Source organism: Mirounga angustirostris, unplaced genomic scaffold (genome assembly GCF_029215605.1).
Source record: "Mirounga angustirostris isolate CCGP_5_RB_7025 unplaced genomic scaffold, mMirAng1.0.hap1 SCAF_7, whole genome shotgun sequence".
In the NCBI taxonomy this organism is placed as follows: domain Eukaryota; kingdom Metazoa; phylum Chordata; class Mammalia; order Carnivora; family Phocidae; genus Mirounga; species Mirounga angustirostris.
This window is the reverse complement of record NW_026991715.1, coordinates 59,574,941-59,591,662: the sequence shown is the minus strand read 5'-3', so window position 1 is coordinate 59,591,662 and position 16,722 is coordinate 59,574,941. Positions and strand designations below refer to the sequence as shown.

General features: G+C 33.8%; 1 protein-coding gene across 10 annotated transcripts in view; it reads left to right on the top strand.

The window, feature by feature from the left end:
- The window catches only part of AP3B1 (adaptor related protein complex 3 subunit beta 1), a 321,148-nt gene that overhangs the window by 152,405 nt on the left and 152,021 nt on the right, over window positions 1-16,722 (top strand). For all 10 annotated transcript variants that reach the window (XM_064596275.1, XM_064596274.1, XM_054512544.2 and 7 more), the window contains 4 exons: window positions 5,426-5,612; window positions 6,575-6,705; window positions 11,964-12,072; window positions 14,799-14,961. In XM_064596275.1, coding sequence (XP_064452345.1) covers window positions 5,426-5,612; window positions 6,575-6,705; window positions 11,964-12,072; window positions 14,799-14,961 — 590 coding nt within the window. The remainder of the gene's footprint in view (window positions 1-5,425; window positions 5,613-6,574; window positions 6,706-11,963; window positions 12,073-14,798; window positions 14,962-16,722) is intronic.

Sequence of the window (16,722 nt, the reverse complement as noted above, 5' to 3'; positions counted from 1 at the left end):
GGGACTGGAGGAGATTATGCTAAGTGAAATAAGTCAAATAGAGAAAGTCAATTATCATATGATTTCACTTATTTGTGGAACATAAGGAATAGCATGGAGGACAATATGAGAAGGAAAGGAAAAATGAAGGGGGGGAAATCGGAGGGAGAAACAAACCATGAGAGACTATGGACTCTGAGAAACAAACTGAGGGTTTTAGAGGGGAGGGGGTGGGGGGATGGGTTGGCCTGGTGATGGGTATTAAGGAGGGCAAGTACTGCATGGAGCACTCAGTGTTATACGGAAACAATGAATCGTGGATCCCTACATCAAAAACTAATGATGTATGGTGACTAACATAACATAATAAAATTAAATTAAATTAAAAAAATAAAGAGTATATCTCAGCCGATTTTAGGACTATATTTTAAGATACCTTTTATTATTTTGTGCTGACTTAATAAATATTTGAAGAAAGCTCTGGTTTGAGCAAATATGTACCAGTTTATTAGTTGTCAGAGTGTTTAGGTAGAAATATGCCCGTATTTTGAGAAGTTTTTTTAAATAATGAATTTTAAAATTTTTATGTAGCATTCCCCGAAGTTCATTTTCCTATGTCCCAGTGACTTAGAGTCAGTCCGAAAGGAATGTTAATTGGGGTAGTGTCTGGGTAGCATTAGCTGTTAGTTGATACCAGTCATAATCCTTTAAATTTAAGCAGAAAAAAATAATCTGAAATCAAAATTTAACAAACAGTTCTATAAGATATTGTTTCTGTTATTTAGGTACATTGTATTCTCTTTGTCTTTTATAATTTTATGAGTAAAACCTATTTAAGAGTACTATTTAATGTCCCATCTGGTTTTAGATTGAGTCTTTGGTTATATTAAAATGTCCGTGATTATTTACTTGACCATTGTTTACTTTCTTTGTCACTGTTGCCCAGGACAGACTTAATACATGTCTGTTGTCTCTGTCCTATCCAGTTTGGGATTTGCCCCAAATTTTTCATTTTTGTCATTAATAGTTGTGTTAAAGTAGGACAGAGTTTGTAGACCTCCATATTGTACTTTTAACCTCTGCTGTGGTTTTGTCTGATGACATGGAAACAAAAGTGCAACGAACAGAGATTTCATTTTAATATGTAAGACATTTAAATCAGAAAGACTTTTCCCAACCTTTTTGAGATGTAACATAAGTAATTTCTCTTTTAGAGCAGCATTCAGAATGTGTGCTGGTAAAATGAAGTGTGCCCTGACAGGGCTAGTAGGAAAAAACTAAATCCTTCCTTTTCTCAATGGTGGTGAGATAAGTGTTGAAGTGTTTCATCTGCTGGCAACTTGTACCAGCAGGTTGTGCTATGGCCTGTGCAAAGCATGAAGCTCCCAAGCTGTCAGTGGATGGAGTAAAAGGAAGACATGGAAAGTTTGGGGTTGGTTGTAGATGAAATACGTGCAGGAGACAGTCCTGCCATAGATCATTAGGGAGTGGTCAGTTCTTTCGTTATTTATTGTGCAGTGTAAATCTAAAGCCTATTTATATTATTATTTGGTAGTTCTTCCTTTATCTTCTTATAAACCCAGCAGCAATCAGTTCTTAAAAATCGAAGTGTATACTTACTGAAGTACTGAATTTCTTTCTTGGTACTTAGTATGCACAAAATGTTTATCAGTATTTACCATCCACTATGAGAACTGCAGTGATATCACTGACCACACAACCACCAAAAGATAAAATGTATCTGCTAAAAAAAGCATCAGCATCTATTTAAAAAGCCTAAGAGTTATTTTAAGAAGATTGTGTCTCAAGATCACAAATATATACAGGTACAGAAGATGTTTACATGTCTCTCTGTGATACAAGATCTCATTTAGATAATTTTTAAAAAATTAATTTTCTTCATTTTATATTCCAAGTTCTCTTTTGCACATATGAAAAATGAAGCAGTAACTGTTAATATATTGGCTCCATTAGCAGAAAAAGGACCTAAACAATGCTAGTTTTCAAATAAAAAATCAGTTAATTCCAATAATAGGTTGACTTTTTTCACTCAAAGCTTTTATATGTTTTTTCTATCAGTGCTATAAATGGAATCAAAGCTTTTGGAAGTTTATTCTTTCAGAAGTGCTGTAAATGCTCTTGTAAATTTAAAAGGTCAACATGGAAGATAAAATTACTTGGTTTTGCTAAAAATGTTGTCATGGTAAAATCAATTTCTTATTAAATTAAGAAAACTATGAAAGAGAAGCATTTTGAGAATTAGTTGTGCACGCAAACCATCTCTGTTCTGTCTACTGAAATAAAACTGTAATGGCCAAATATACTGATATTTGATATATATAGTTTAATTGAACTACAGAATTCTTGTCATGAAGCTAATACTGAAAAAAATACTTAAGCATGACAGCATACACTCTTGTACACAACATTTTTGCTGCATGTTACCACATGGATCCTAGAAACATGATTTTGTGAAAAACTGCTTTGTAAATTAACCTAAGTGTCCTATGTTGGCTTTTTTTTTTTTTTTTTACCAGGGGAGGGGATGGGAGTAAGCAGAACTTCTCTTTGTTAGATTTTGATTCAGAATCAGTTGGAAATCTTTAAAGTGTTTACCAAATTGAGTGCCAAAAACCTTCGACTTTTGAAAATTTTAGCAAATGGCAATTCTTGGAAACAAATCTTGCAAGCAAGGAGTTATTGAAATTTATCCCTTCAAGTTAAGTGTTAAGACCTCAAGATTTATTTTTGAAGTTCTGTCATTTGCAGTATCTCAACTAATATAAAGACTTTTTTGATGGAGCTCCTATTTTGTATTGGAGTGAAATGAAATTGAGAAGGTAATTGATTTTGCATTTTCTAAATTTGGTGAAATATTTTAAAAAGTATAAATAGAGAATGACTTAAAGTTTCATCTCATAAAAATAATTATCAAAAAAAAAGATTGGAGGGGTAAAAGTTAAGTATCTAGGCTTGATATTTTTACAGATATCAGCATGAAAGAAAGCAACGATAGAATATCGTTCTATCAACAGGATTTTCTTTATGCTTACCAGATTGTTTATGTAAAGAGGGTGTTTTCTTCATTAAAAATATTATGGTCTATAGAAAGGAGTAAGTTGAAAATGTCAAGAATTTCATAATTATTGATCATAAATTCAGTTTTGAAAAGGATTGTGGGTAGTCTTATTTTTTTTTTAAATTTCAAGGTAAGACCATATTAAAATATGTTCTTCAGGGGTGCCTGGGTGGCTCAGTCATTAAGCGTCTGCCTTCGGCTTGGGTTATGATCCCGGGGTCCTGGGATCAAGCCCCGCATTGGGCTCCCTGCTCGGCCGGAGGCCTGCTTCTCCCTCTCCCATTGCCCCTGCTTGTGTTCCCTCTTTGGCTGCCTCTCTCTGTCAAATTAAAAACAATAAAAAAATAAAAATAATTAAATAAAATATGTTCTTCAGAGAAATACCAATGACTTAGTACTACAGGTAGATACTCCTAAGAAACTGATTAAAGTATATGAATGTATGGTGGATCATTATTCGCTTATACTTTTAATGCATCATTATACATAGATAGGTTTTTATCTTTTAGAAAGAATTTTCATTTTGAAAATGGATGTTTAATAGAACTATTTTTATAAGCCCACCAATATGATCAAACAAGTTTACATACTTGCATACTTTAAAAATTACAAAATTTTAATTGCTTAAAATTCCCAACTCTCAATAGTGTCTGTTAATATATTGAAATAGTTTAATTTCCTAAAAATTAATTTTGGGGATCAGAAATAGAAGCTGTATCACTCCACTAGCTCAAAAAAAAAAAAAATCATTTAGTCACTGTATCGTACACCTGAAATTAATATAACACTGTATGTTAGCTATACTGGAATTAAAATTTTTAGGAAATCATTGTAATGAACAGACTTACTTTATTTCTCTGATTTATTTTAATTTCATCTTCTAAATCACCACACTCAGATGGACTTCAGAATTACGCTGGTTGTAAATTCTCACTGTGCATTTGAGAAAACTGGCGGTTAGTGTATTTCCCAGGCTGTCTCAGAAAGCTAATAACCTAGTCCAGCACACCACACTTTGTTTTGAGCTGCATTCCTCATTTGGTGAATATTTTGCTAATTGTCTTTAAAAATGAATCATAGAATTTTTCTTATCTGTAGTTGAACCAACATAGTCTAGTAACTAGAGAATAGCAGTTATTGGTAACCAAATTCACAATAGCTCTATTAACATTTTTCCCTTGTATTTTTTATGGTTCTACTTTATTGGAACTAGGTTAATGCTTTATAAATACATTGTTACTGCAAGAAGGTTGCTTTCTATCCAAATCAATTATCTTAACCAATTATTACTGTAAGAGAGTTTACCACACCATTTGTGTACTTTGACTTACTGTTCTAGAATTGTCTTTAGCTCTGCCTGACTTGATTGATTTTATTTTGTGTCCGTTTCTAATGTCTATAAATTGTTGTAATGTAGATGTTTATTTTATCCATGTATTATGAATCCTATTTAATTTATAGCTACAATTGTATTTGTGTAACCTAAATTAAAGCTATGCTTTTTCAGTAAAATAACTGGGGTTTAAAATAACTATTTTGATAACATTTCGATTTTGGTTTAATTACTATTAAAATTATCTCAATATATGTTAATGTAGTACATTCAAAAATTGACTTTGGAAATCTTATTACAGTGTAAAAGCTACTATAATAAGTTGCTGCCTTACATAAATAAATAAATGACCAATATTACTAGAGGCTATAAGCAGCATGGGAAAAAAAAATGGAAGGAGTCTTTTATCCTGGTTTTTAGAGGGCATCAGCAGCTTGCTTTTATGAAAAAGTAACAGCTAAATGCACTGCAAATAATTTGCAGTAATCCAGTTCAGTGATTCATGTGTCTGCTTTAATGGGTCATAATTCAGGGTAAAGTAACTGAGTGCAGTCAGAGTGCAGACACTGCTTATGCCAGGGACAGTATCTCTTCATAAAACACATCTCGGGAGAAGCAGTTTGCCAGCCCCCTAATACTCTCTGATGTTTTGATGTCCTGCATATTTTTCCGATTAAGTTTTGAGTGCCATGTTTTTAGTTGTATTTCCACATTCATTATTCTCACGTAGACCCTTCAGCGGGTTTGCCATATATGATTATTTTTTTAATGATGCCTTTCTTTCCACTTCAGCAGTTTAATAATCTAGCACATGGCTGCTTCTCAGTACTCAGCATTCACCTCCCCAATACCGAAGAGGACATGTGCTTTGGCTTCAAAATTCCATTTGCAGCGTTAGAAATGCATATTCCCTACGGAACAACATTTGTTTGACATAACCATTCATTTTTATTACCTCTTTAAATATGTTTATCCAGAGTTATCAATAATCATAAATAACTGTATTCTCATCTTGTTCTGTTTTTTTCCAACAGACAAAATTGCTTACCCAGTACATATTAAATCTCGGCAAGTATGATCAAAACTATGACATCAGAGACCGTACAAGATTTATTAGGCAGCTTATTGTTCCGAATGAGAAGAGTGGAGCTTTAAGTAAATATGCCAAAAAAATATTCCTAGCACAAAAACCTGCACCACTGCTTGAATCTCCTTTTAAAGGTATTATTAGAATACAACTGCAAAATATATTACCTAAAAAGTTATGACAATGTTCCCCATTTCTAATATGTTTAAAATTTATCTGTTAAAAAATGTAAATGATTAACCTGTATAATTGTATAAAAACAGTATGCTTTCTACTCACTTACCTGTTCTCCAGAGCAACCTTTCTATTAAAGTTTATATTTTTATATACCTTATTTACCTAAATAATTTCATTCTTCTGATTTTATTTTTATTCTTACTAAACAGTTTAGATTACTTAGAATAATAGATTAAAGCTGTGTTGTTCTAATATACATTGACTTCATTTCTATTTTAAATAGCTTTATTTAATAAGGAATCTAATTTTTACCTTAATAGTGAGTTTTTACTAATTAAATATTCTATGTATACTAACAAAACTTTCTAGGAAGAATTATTTCATAAAAATATCCCTTTAAATTTGTTTTTCAAAGATGGAAGTTGACTTATTTTTCCCAGCTTTTTAGAAAGAGTAATTATTTTATCAATTTAACAAGTAGCCATTAAAATTAGGATCAAACAATTATATACCTTGGTTTTCATATTGTTTCTTATTTAATTGCTGGTGATAAAAAACAGTTCAGTTTTGTAGAAAAACTATTAAAATTCTGGATGTGTTTGTGCTAAGACATGTATATGGATTGTTTAACTGTGCTGTCATTCTTAATATTCACAGTAAAGTAATTTTTAGAGAAGCTACATTTCAGAGCAACACCTCTAAACACACTGACTGATTAGCTTTTTTATTGACCATTATGGGAGAGATTATTGTAATCTATGGACTGAAATCAGTTTTTTGACCTATGAAGAGCTTCCTAGTTTATATTTATTCCTTGACATTTGAGGTAATATGCCAATTACCTTGAGCTCTGATTAGTATTGTTCTCTCTTATATTCAGCTCATATTGTTTATTTTATATTTTCCTCTCTTTTAATAGATAGGGATCATTTCCAGCTTGGCACTTTATCTCATACTCTCAACACTAAAGCTACCGGCTACCTGGAATTATCTAATTGGCCAGAGGTGGCGCCGGACCCATCAGTTCGAAACGTAGAAGTAATAGAGTTGGTAAGTTGACCTTTCTGAAATTAATTTTGTCAAGCAGTGGGAGATTCTAGAATAACTATTGTTTTTATAAAAGCTTTTTTGGGGGGTTGAAAATTGAAAATTGTTCTGGTATTTCTAAATGTAATGTGTTAGACCTATCTCGCTGTTATGGGAACTGAATATTGCAGTATTCCTGTGCCATTGTACATGTACTGTTCCTTTTCTTCAAGGAAATAGAGAATTGAATTCTCTGCATCAGTGCCACCCACATTTTCGGTATTGCATTTTTAGCAGTGTAGATTCAATTTCTAAGGTATTTAGTGTCATTGGATTGAGCTTTTTCTACCTTGTTTAGAGATTCACAAGCTTCCTGTCAATATTTTTCTAAATAATTTTTGCTGTTCTCTTCCAGAAAAACCATACAAAGTGTTCTTCTGGATTTTCTGATGAACCTGTTTTAAGTGAAGTCTAACTATAAATAGGTTGCATTGTGTACGAAAAATGTCCTTAGACAAGGTCATAACTAACATGAATAATATGTTGCTTTCACATTAAAAAAAAAAAGCTCTCTAAATAAATACTCTTTTCCTAGATCTTTAAAAAAAAAAAAAGTGCTGGCTATTAAAATAAAAGAATTAATGTTCTTTTCTAATATTTTTCTTTCCTATATGAACAAGAAAAGTAAAGAGAAGGGTCTTCTGATTGTCTTTAGAAATTGATTATATGAAATATATCCCAAACTTTTTAAAGTAGAATTAATAAAAAAGAACAATTAGGTATTACATTCTGGGTGCTTTTCTGGTAGAAAAGATGTATTGAACCAGGATTCAGATAACCAGAGTTCTTTACCGCTAATTCCTCTAGGAAAGTCAGTTAACTTCCTTGCCTATTAAATTTTCCATATAAAATGGAAGGAAGTCTTTATTACTTTAAATAGAAGAGTTTCTATAATGGGCCTAGCCATATAATTTGGTCCTTTTGAGAAATGTGTTTCTCTTAACTACTCAAACTTGTCCTGGCTTTGAAGCATGGCCAGAAACAATAATAACTCTTATTGGCTCCATTTAGCAAACCCTGGTAGTGTACTTTGATAATGTTTTACACACATTATCTTGTTTAAACCTCATAATAATTGTAAATGATGGTTATTTTTATTCCCATTTTACAGATGAGGAAACCAGGGTTCAGAGAACTTAAGTAAGTTGCCCAAGCTCAGTGGGCAAGTTAGTTACCTAGTTAGTAAGTGATGGAACCGGGGTTCCAACCCAGTTCAGAATCCATTGTTCATGCTGTTACTTAACTGCATTTTATTATGTAACATGAGGAGAGGAAGCTTGAACTTGTTTGCAGATCTGTGCTATTCTTAGTACTTAGCACTGTCATTTTTATGTTTTGACAAATTATTTCTATTTAGAGGGGATTTAAAGAAATGTAAAATTTGTTAAAACTAATTATATGTCCATTCCTCTTTGACACTGAGTTTGTTGTTTTCACTCTTAAAGTACTCTTCAAAGATTGGCTTATTTGTGCAACTTTGTGTCAGATGCTAGAATACAAAGAAATGTTCTTTGTTATGATTCTTTCCATAGATTTAATCTCTCTCCTAATTTCTTACTATGCCTGCTCATTGTTTTTATGGTCCTGTCCTTTTCCATTATTGGGTACTTGATATTTTGGCACACATACAAACATCCTTTTATCTTCCCCCCACTTCTACCCTATCCTTCCTCCTTGCTGCCCCATTCCACCAAAAAATAAATAAATAAAAATAAAAACAGTTTATCTTCCCAGAAATTGATAGCAATGCTATGCAGTTTAATTTGGTTTCAGCAGTATCCTTGTATTGGCTGATGGATTGGTTGGTTGGCTGTCTTCTTCCATTGTCTTGTGCTCTTCTAAGCATAACTACCTTATAGGGACAGTGCCTAGATAACCTATTTTCTTATGTTCATTTCACCTATCCAGTTCAGCAGAGACAAATTGATTTCTTTTTCATTTTGCTGACTGCATTCTAGAAATTAATAATTGGTAACTTATTATGGAGAATAATTAAAACTGATGGAAACTGGTTGAAGAAAACTGTCACTATCTATTGATACTATACAAAAACAGCTTTTTTTTTTTTTTTTTAAGATTTTATTTATTTATTTGACAGAGAGAGACACAGCGAGAGAGGGAACACAAGCAGGGGGAGTGGGAGAGGGAGAAGCAGGCTCCCCGCAGAGCAGGGAGCCCGATGCGGGACTCGATCCCAGGACCCTGGGATCATGACCTGAGCCGAAGGCAGTCGCTTAACCAACTGAGCCACCCAGGCGCCCTACAAAAACAGTTTTAATCTACTGGTTTCTAGACATTTTGGCTTAAAATTATACTGGAAGAGACATAATTAAGTATGAAAATAATATAGTTTTAATATCAAATGCAGCTGCAACAGTGGAGAAAGTAGTGTTCCGTACAGTCTTTCTTGCCTCTCATTCTACCACCCCTTCTGCAAAATCACATCAGTGCATTTCATGCATATAATACACTGTTTTCCTAGTTTTACCATAAAGTGATATAGGGTCCCATCTCATTATTATGAAATATAACCTTAGTTAAGAAAAATGCCTAGGTTTAGGTAATCTGATAGGGAACCTAGTTAGATTGACAGTAGAAGTCACTTAGGATTGCACACTACCACTTCCAGGATATTGGATGTAACTTATATTTTTATATTATGATACCAATAGGTTTTGAAGATCCTTTAGAAATTTTTTGCCTAGTTCTAGAAAATCCTGCCCCTTTAGAGAAAGCCTGTCTTTTGCATATGAAATGTATTTGCTTTTATAAACACATCTTTTGACATTTTATTCCTCCCAGGACCTTTCAAATTAGTCCTTCACTATTTTCTTCCTCTTCTCTTTCTCTGTTATTTCTTTTGCTTAGAATGATAGAACTATCATAGTCATAAAGGACTATAAAAAAGTTAAAATGTTTTTATTGTTTAAAACCTAAAACTCAATGAATAAAGAGTTCATGGCCATGTCAAGATAATTTGCCCCTTTGAGCGTAGAAGCCTAGTTTTCCTTGTTGATTTGGCCTTACCCTGAAAGCCATTTAATTAAGTAATTTTTTTCCCCATACATTCATCTGGCACACTTTTTACCAGGCTTCAGAGAAATAGGTTTGTTTTAAGGATTTAAGAAAAAATAGGAACTGCAATGTTTACTAAATATAGGAGAACTTTGTTTATAGAACAGTATCTTTATTCATATTTGGAAGACAGAGCATTTTTTTTTTTAAGATTTTATTTATTTATTTGACAGAGACAGGGAGAGAGGGAACACAAGCAGGGGGAGTGGGAGAGGGAGAAGCAGGCTTCCCACATAGCAGGGAGCCCTATGCAGGGCTCGATCCCAGGACCCTGGGATCATGACCTGAGCCGAAGGCAGATGCTTAACGACTGAGCCACCCAGGCGCCCCAAGACAGATCATTTTAAATATATATAAAAAGCAGTACTGCTGACCTTATATATCTTATTCAAATATATTCAAGGAATTTTTACTCATTATTATTGTCCATATAGTAATTTTCCAAATTATTGAAGCTTATCTTTTTAAGCAACATACCTTAAGCCCTAAAGCCCTCTAGATCAGGGCTTTGCAATCCTAGCTGTGTATTATAATCACATGGAGATCTTCAAAACAAGCCTATATGAGACTTGGAGCAAACCATTTAAATCCGAATCTTAGGAGGTAAATGCCAGGTATTAGCTTTTCAGTATATTTTTTGTTTGTATTAGTATTTTAAAAAATATTCTCAGGTGATTCTAATGTGCATCCACTGTTGAGAACCGTTCTTAAGCCCCTGTCATATATTCTAGCAGACTGGCACATAGTAGAAACTCAATTGAAAGTTTGAAAAATAAATGAGTCTTAATTATTTTCGACCTCTTAAAAAATACAGATTTCTCTACCCTTTAACAGAGAGTATATGAAAGATGATTTAATTTTTTCTTGATAAATTAAGGTCACAATTAGGAAAACAATTTATTTTACTTTAATACACTGTATTAAAGTCTTTAAGGAGCTATTCACACAACTAATCATTATTGTGCCAGACACTTTTGAGATAGATCAGTGTACAAAGTATTCAAATATCCCTGCTCTCCAGAAGCTGATGTTCTAGCAGGGATAGACTGACAATAAAAATACATACGTAAATTGTACAGTATGTTGGAAAGTAGTAAGTGCTGTGATGACAAAAAGATAAAAAGAATAGAGCAAAGTAAGATCAGAAGTGCCAGGTATGGGAGGCTGGAATTTTAAACAGGGTCCTCTCTGAGGTGACTTTTGTGCAGAGACTTGAAGGAAGTGAGGGAGTGAGCCATACAGCTATCTGGGGGAGAGCACTGGAAGGGCAGCAGTGGGGGAAGGCCCTGCAGGGGAGCTTGCCTGAGGTGTGTGAAGGAACAGTTAGGAGGGGCTTGTGCGGATTGCACTGGAGGAAGAACAGTAGCAGGAGGTCTGAAAGGCAGGGGGCTAGGCCTGGTCTGGTAGGGTGAGCAGATTATTATAAGGACTGGCTTTTTCTGAGTGAAATGGGAAGCTGTGGCAAGCTTTCAGAACCAGGAGAGGCTTGATCAGACTTCAGTTTTAATTCAGTCATTTTAGCTGCTGTGTTGAGCAAACTTGGAGTTGGGGATTGGGGGATAAGAATAGAAGCAAAATAAGCAGTTGCAGTAATCTGAGCAAGATGGCTCTGACCAATGGTAAAGGACCAAGGTGGCTCATAGCTTTTTTTGTGGATTAGATCTTTAGAATATGAAGGAAAGAGAGAACTTAAAGATTACCCCAGGGTTTGGGCCCTTGAAATGGTTAGGGTTGATTGCCTATACTTTTTTCAGGGTTGTTTTGTTGGTTTTTTTTTAAACTCAGTATTTAGCTATGATCTTGCATTTCTTGTTGCTGTTATTGTGTCTGCCTTCATCTCTTCTAGGGCACATTACTTTAGTTCAGATCTCCTGCAGACCAGCAAATACAAAAGTGTTTAAAAGTATATGTAAAATAAGGTTGTTGATTTAACAGAATGTGGTCTGAGTGAGATTTGAGTTCCTCTATTTAGGAGTAAAGGGGAATCAGCTTTAATGCCAGATCTTCTAACAGTTGCCTTCTCTTTTGAGACCTGCAGCGTTCTTCCAGATTCACATTGTATTCTGAATGATGCCAGAAAACTGAATCCCTTAATGAGAATTCATTTGTATTTACAGCTTTGCTTTTTTTTTTTTTTTTATAAACAGGCAAAAGAATGGACTCCAGCAGGAAAAGCAAAGAAAGAGAATCCTGCTAAGAAATTTTATTCTGAATCTGAGGAGGAAGAGGACTCTTCTGATAGCAGCAGTGATAGTGGTGGGGTTTATAATTCACTGAAAAAACTTTGTTCACTACAGTTTATATGCTGTGCCTCCAACAAAACAATAAGACCTAGTATATAATATTCAACTAGTCGGTCTATACTACTATGATAATGCCTTTCATTTCCATATCATTGTATAGTTTTCAAAGTAATTTCTGATCCTTTCTCATTTGACTTTGCCTCTTGAACACCTAGCTGAGAAATTAGAGTTGAAACAGAAACTCATGCTTTTCTGAATTCTGACTCACCCTGCCTGGTATATTCATAGCATATTGAAAAACATGATTTTATATTTGAGAAGCCTTTAATGGGACCTTTAAAAGTAACTCTCTTCTGTAAAAATGTAAAGTTTATTTTAAACATTGAGCAATGTTCTTTATCCATTTTATACTTTTATTTCTACATCAACCTGTATAGAGTAAAGCTAAAATTAATAAATCTCTTGTGTATTATAAAGAATCAAAGAGCTAAAACAATTAGGACAACCATATACAATGAAAAGAATGCTAAATTGGAAGGATTTAGAATTGCTGCATTTAGGTATGCCAACTGAATAAGGTACTTACCTTTCTCTGTTTCTGTTAAATGAAGAGGTAAAGTTAGATGGTTTTAAGGCCCTTCAGTACTAAAATTCTGTGAGCAATTTGCATAATGAAAAATATATTGGAGTTATTTTCCAACACTCTTTTAACAATTAACCTAAGAGACCTATCTGACCCAAGATCAAATGACACCTTTTTCTTCTATAACCTTTTTTCCTTGGAGAAACCAGAGCTCTTCACTATCACTTGGTCATGTATTACCTTACTCTGAGATAATTCATTCACTTTTTCCTCAGTTCCCCCTATCAAAATCTTTGTTTCCTGTATCTGATAAATTAATCTGTGATGCATCACATTCTGAAATGATAAGTTGAAAATGGAGAATATACTTCAATGTAGAGTGTTAATACTAAAAAATAGGAGATTTCAGGAATGATGTAGATCGTTAAGAAAGATCTGTTGTATAGTTAAAAGTGTATCGTATGGATATTTGTCTACATCCCCTTTATTCATAAGCTCATGCCTGTTCATAGGCTAACTTTTTAAAATACATATTTGAAATGTTTATTAAGACTTTTCATGGGTTGATCTGAGCATGGGGCTGGAGTTCCACTCTAGCTACTGGAGGAAAAAGCTAACTTTTCTCCTGAGAAATTATGAGAGTATTTTCCCAGTCAGTAAGTCTTCTAGAGGATAAACAGATGTCATCAAAGATTTTACTAACTTTGACATAAAATTAATGCTGAATAAAAACTTACTCACTTAAAAAAAAAAGGTTGGGGGGAGGGATTTTACTAACTTGAAAATTTAAGTAGTAGTTCCTGAAGTGAACTGGACCAAGACTCATGTTGAACTCCCATGTAATTAACATGAGAGAGTAACTTAGATGCTATAATTTTTTTTCCTTATTTATGGGATAAGTCACTTATCTGAGTAAATCTATACATGTGCACAACTTTCTTTCATATCACAACAAATTTAAAATATCCTATTCAGCAGTTTTACAAAATTTGAGTAAGGTAAATTTTGCCCTTTGTAGAAGCTGATAGTAATGAATGCCTTACCATGTGGCAGGCACTGTTGTGTCCTAATCACCTTTACATGTTTCAAATCCTTTAATCTTCACAACAGTTCTCTAAAGTAGCTAGTATTATTATCATCTTTGCTGGAAAGGAAACGAAGACCCAGAGAGATTGAATAACTTGCTCAGTCTTACAACTCATAAGTGACAGAGCTAGGATTTGAACCCAGACATTCCTGTTTGAAAACCCATGCTTCTAACCACTACATGCTATTCCAAAAGAAGATAGGTAATCCTCGCTTTTCACTGTGTGATACATAAATCAATCCTCATAAAGTACATATTACTTACCTATTATATGTTCCTGGCTAAGGGCATTTCATCAGATAGATAATAGATGGGGGTAACAGTTTGTCCTCTTATTTAGGCTAGTGCTTTGCACCTATAATCATTTCAAATAGTAAAAAATTATGCTTCATGTTTAAAATACACGTAAGTAAACTATATGTATCACTTCTGGGAAAAGTCCTAGTATACTATAATTTATACATAAAGCATTTAAATGTATAGCTCCACAGTATAATTTTATGATCTCTTTGACCTGTGGAAAACTCCTACACTAGCTAAAATAAGTTAGTAATTTTTAATTAGTAATTCTTTTTGCTTTTGAATTGAGAAATTTTTACAGATGATTCAAATGGTTCACTCCCATCTCAAAATGTATACCTAAGAAGATTCAACTCTTGCCTTCTCTCAATAAAATTTATCACTATCAGAAGAATTAAAAATTATTTCTTCATCCTTATATCATTCCTTAAAAAAAAGAAGTTTTCGCCATAACTAGGTACTTAAGGATTTGAAAAGCAAGAGTCTTTCAAATTTGGTTTACTTGGTTCATCTTTTCTTTGCTTTTCCCTACTCACTATCAGAGTATGTTCTCTGTCTTTTGGAGCTCCCCACACTCACACTGCTGCAGGAATGAGGAGGTGGGGGCACTGAATGACAAGAGTGTGGAAATGGAGTGTTGAACAAGTGGGGTCCAGTAAACCAAAATTCAGCATCTGGTTTCATTTCTGATGAATATTGACAGTTACTTGGGTCCTTATGTCTAATTAAATGGCTATAAATCAAGGAGCATCTGGTTATATTTTTTCAGAGAGTGAATCTGAAAGTGCAAGTGGAGAACAAGAGGAGGAGGGAGACAGTAGTGAGGACAGCAGTGAGGACACCTCCAGTGAGCATAGGAGTGACAGTGAAAGTGCGTCAGAAGTAGGAGACAAAAGAACAGCCAAGAGGAACTCCAAAAGCAAAGGGAAAAGGTAATATTTTGTCAGAATTTCCTTCAAAAAATATTCTGTAGGGGTGTTTTCCCCCAGGATACCATTTCCCTTTAATCCATAAAGTGAGTGAGAAAAGAAGTGTATTTTTTCCCAGATATTGAATCTTGTAAAATTAGCTAGAATACTAGTTCACATTATTTATTCTACTACTTATTATACTTAGCTTTCATTTTGAACTTGAACAAATCTTGGGGTTACATTTTGAAAATTGGTATAACCTTGGAAGGCTGAGTTAAGTGATCAAGAAGTAGGTATGAAACACTTAATTACCTTCTGTAGCAATTTTGCTGAGGACTAAAATTAAATCCTTCAACACTTTGCCATTATGTAACTAAGACAATTGATTTTTCTAAATAATGTTATAGTAAAAAGATTATGATCCAAATATTAGAGTCAAGGGCTGTGAAGGAAGACGGTCATAAGATATTTAAGTGTTAGCACTTTTTAAGATCTCCCATTATCAACATTATTGTGTATTAAAGTGTCATTAAAATTTTGAGTAATTGGGGCTGATACCTTGGATTGTATGAGTCTGTTTTCCCCATCGCTGTCAGCGAGTGGCCTCTGCAGACATGATGGCCCTTTTCCTGGGAGCCTGCTGCCCGCTCACTTGATGAGCTTGCAGCCCAGCTCAGTCGTGGCTGACAGCACTGATTGGGGCGCAGTACGCTCTCTGCTCCTTTTATTACAGACAGTAATTAAAGCAGCTCGCCCTGCCACTTCCATAACAAACACAGCATAATGCCCTAATTATGACTTTATTAATTTAAGTCAGGATTTAATGATTTTAAAAGTGATTTATATTGTTTTTCCTGTTCAGAACAAATGAAATCTGTAGGTTAAATTAATACAGGCTTTTCATCATTGCAAAGTTAAAAAGCTAGTTACCAGTAAATTCTTTTCATTAGATTAACATCTGAAACTCTAAGCAGTAAGGTAAACAGTAATTACCCATCAAAATTGAGTGCTGCATAACAAAATAACACTTTTACCTTTAAAATCTTATCTTAAAAGCTGTAAGTTAAATGTATGCAGAATCATTCACTTGTTGCAGCAAAGGATTTACTTGGTTTGTAATATCCTTTCCTTTGAGAGAAATTTTGTACTTCTGGTTTAATATCAGAATATCTGTGATTACATAGTTTATAAAAAGTGTCTTATTTCCAGGAAGGGAAAATTTTGTTCAGTGCACTCAGTATCTTTTCAGATAGCAAAAGTCAATATGCTAGAAATTTTTAATTGTGTATTTATATTAGTTTCATTGTGTGTTTTTTCCTTCAGAAATGGAGTTTTCTCTTTGCCTATGTTTTAATTTAAAAGAACTGTTTACTATACCAAAGGGAATCTTGGATACATTGAAAACCTTATATTTTTAAGTACATGTTTTAACCATTGAGTTGGGGATAATAAATTGCCATTCTTTGCTTCGGGGAAAAAAACAACATATTTTTTAGTCATCGAATATAATTACATGTGCTCTGAGATGTTACCATGACTTCATTTTTAATAAACAGCAATCGTATTTCCTCCACAAAAATCAATTCTAGGAAATATCGATTCTTCCCTTGTCTCACCACTCTCTCTCTCCCCCTGTGTTTTTCTGCCTGTCTCTCAGAATTTTTTTTGAACTTTGCTAGTTTAGCTATATGATAAGTTTTATTAAAAGCTTTTATTTTGGGGGCACCTGGGTGGCTCAGTCGTTAAGCGTCTGCCTTCGGCTCAGGTCATGATCCCAGGGTC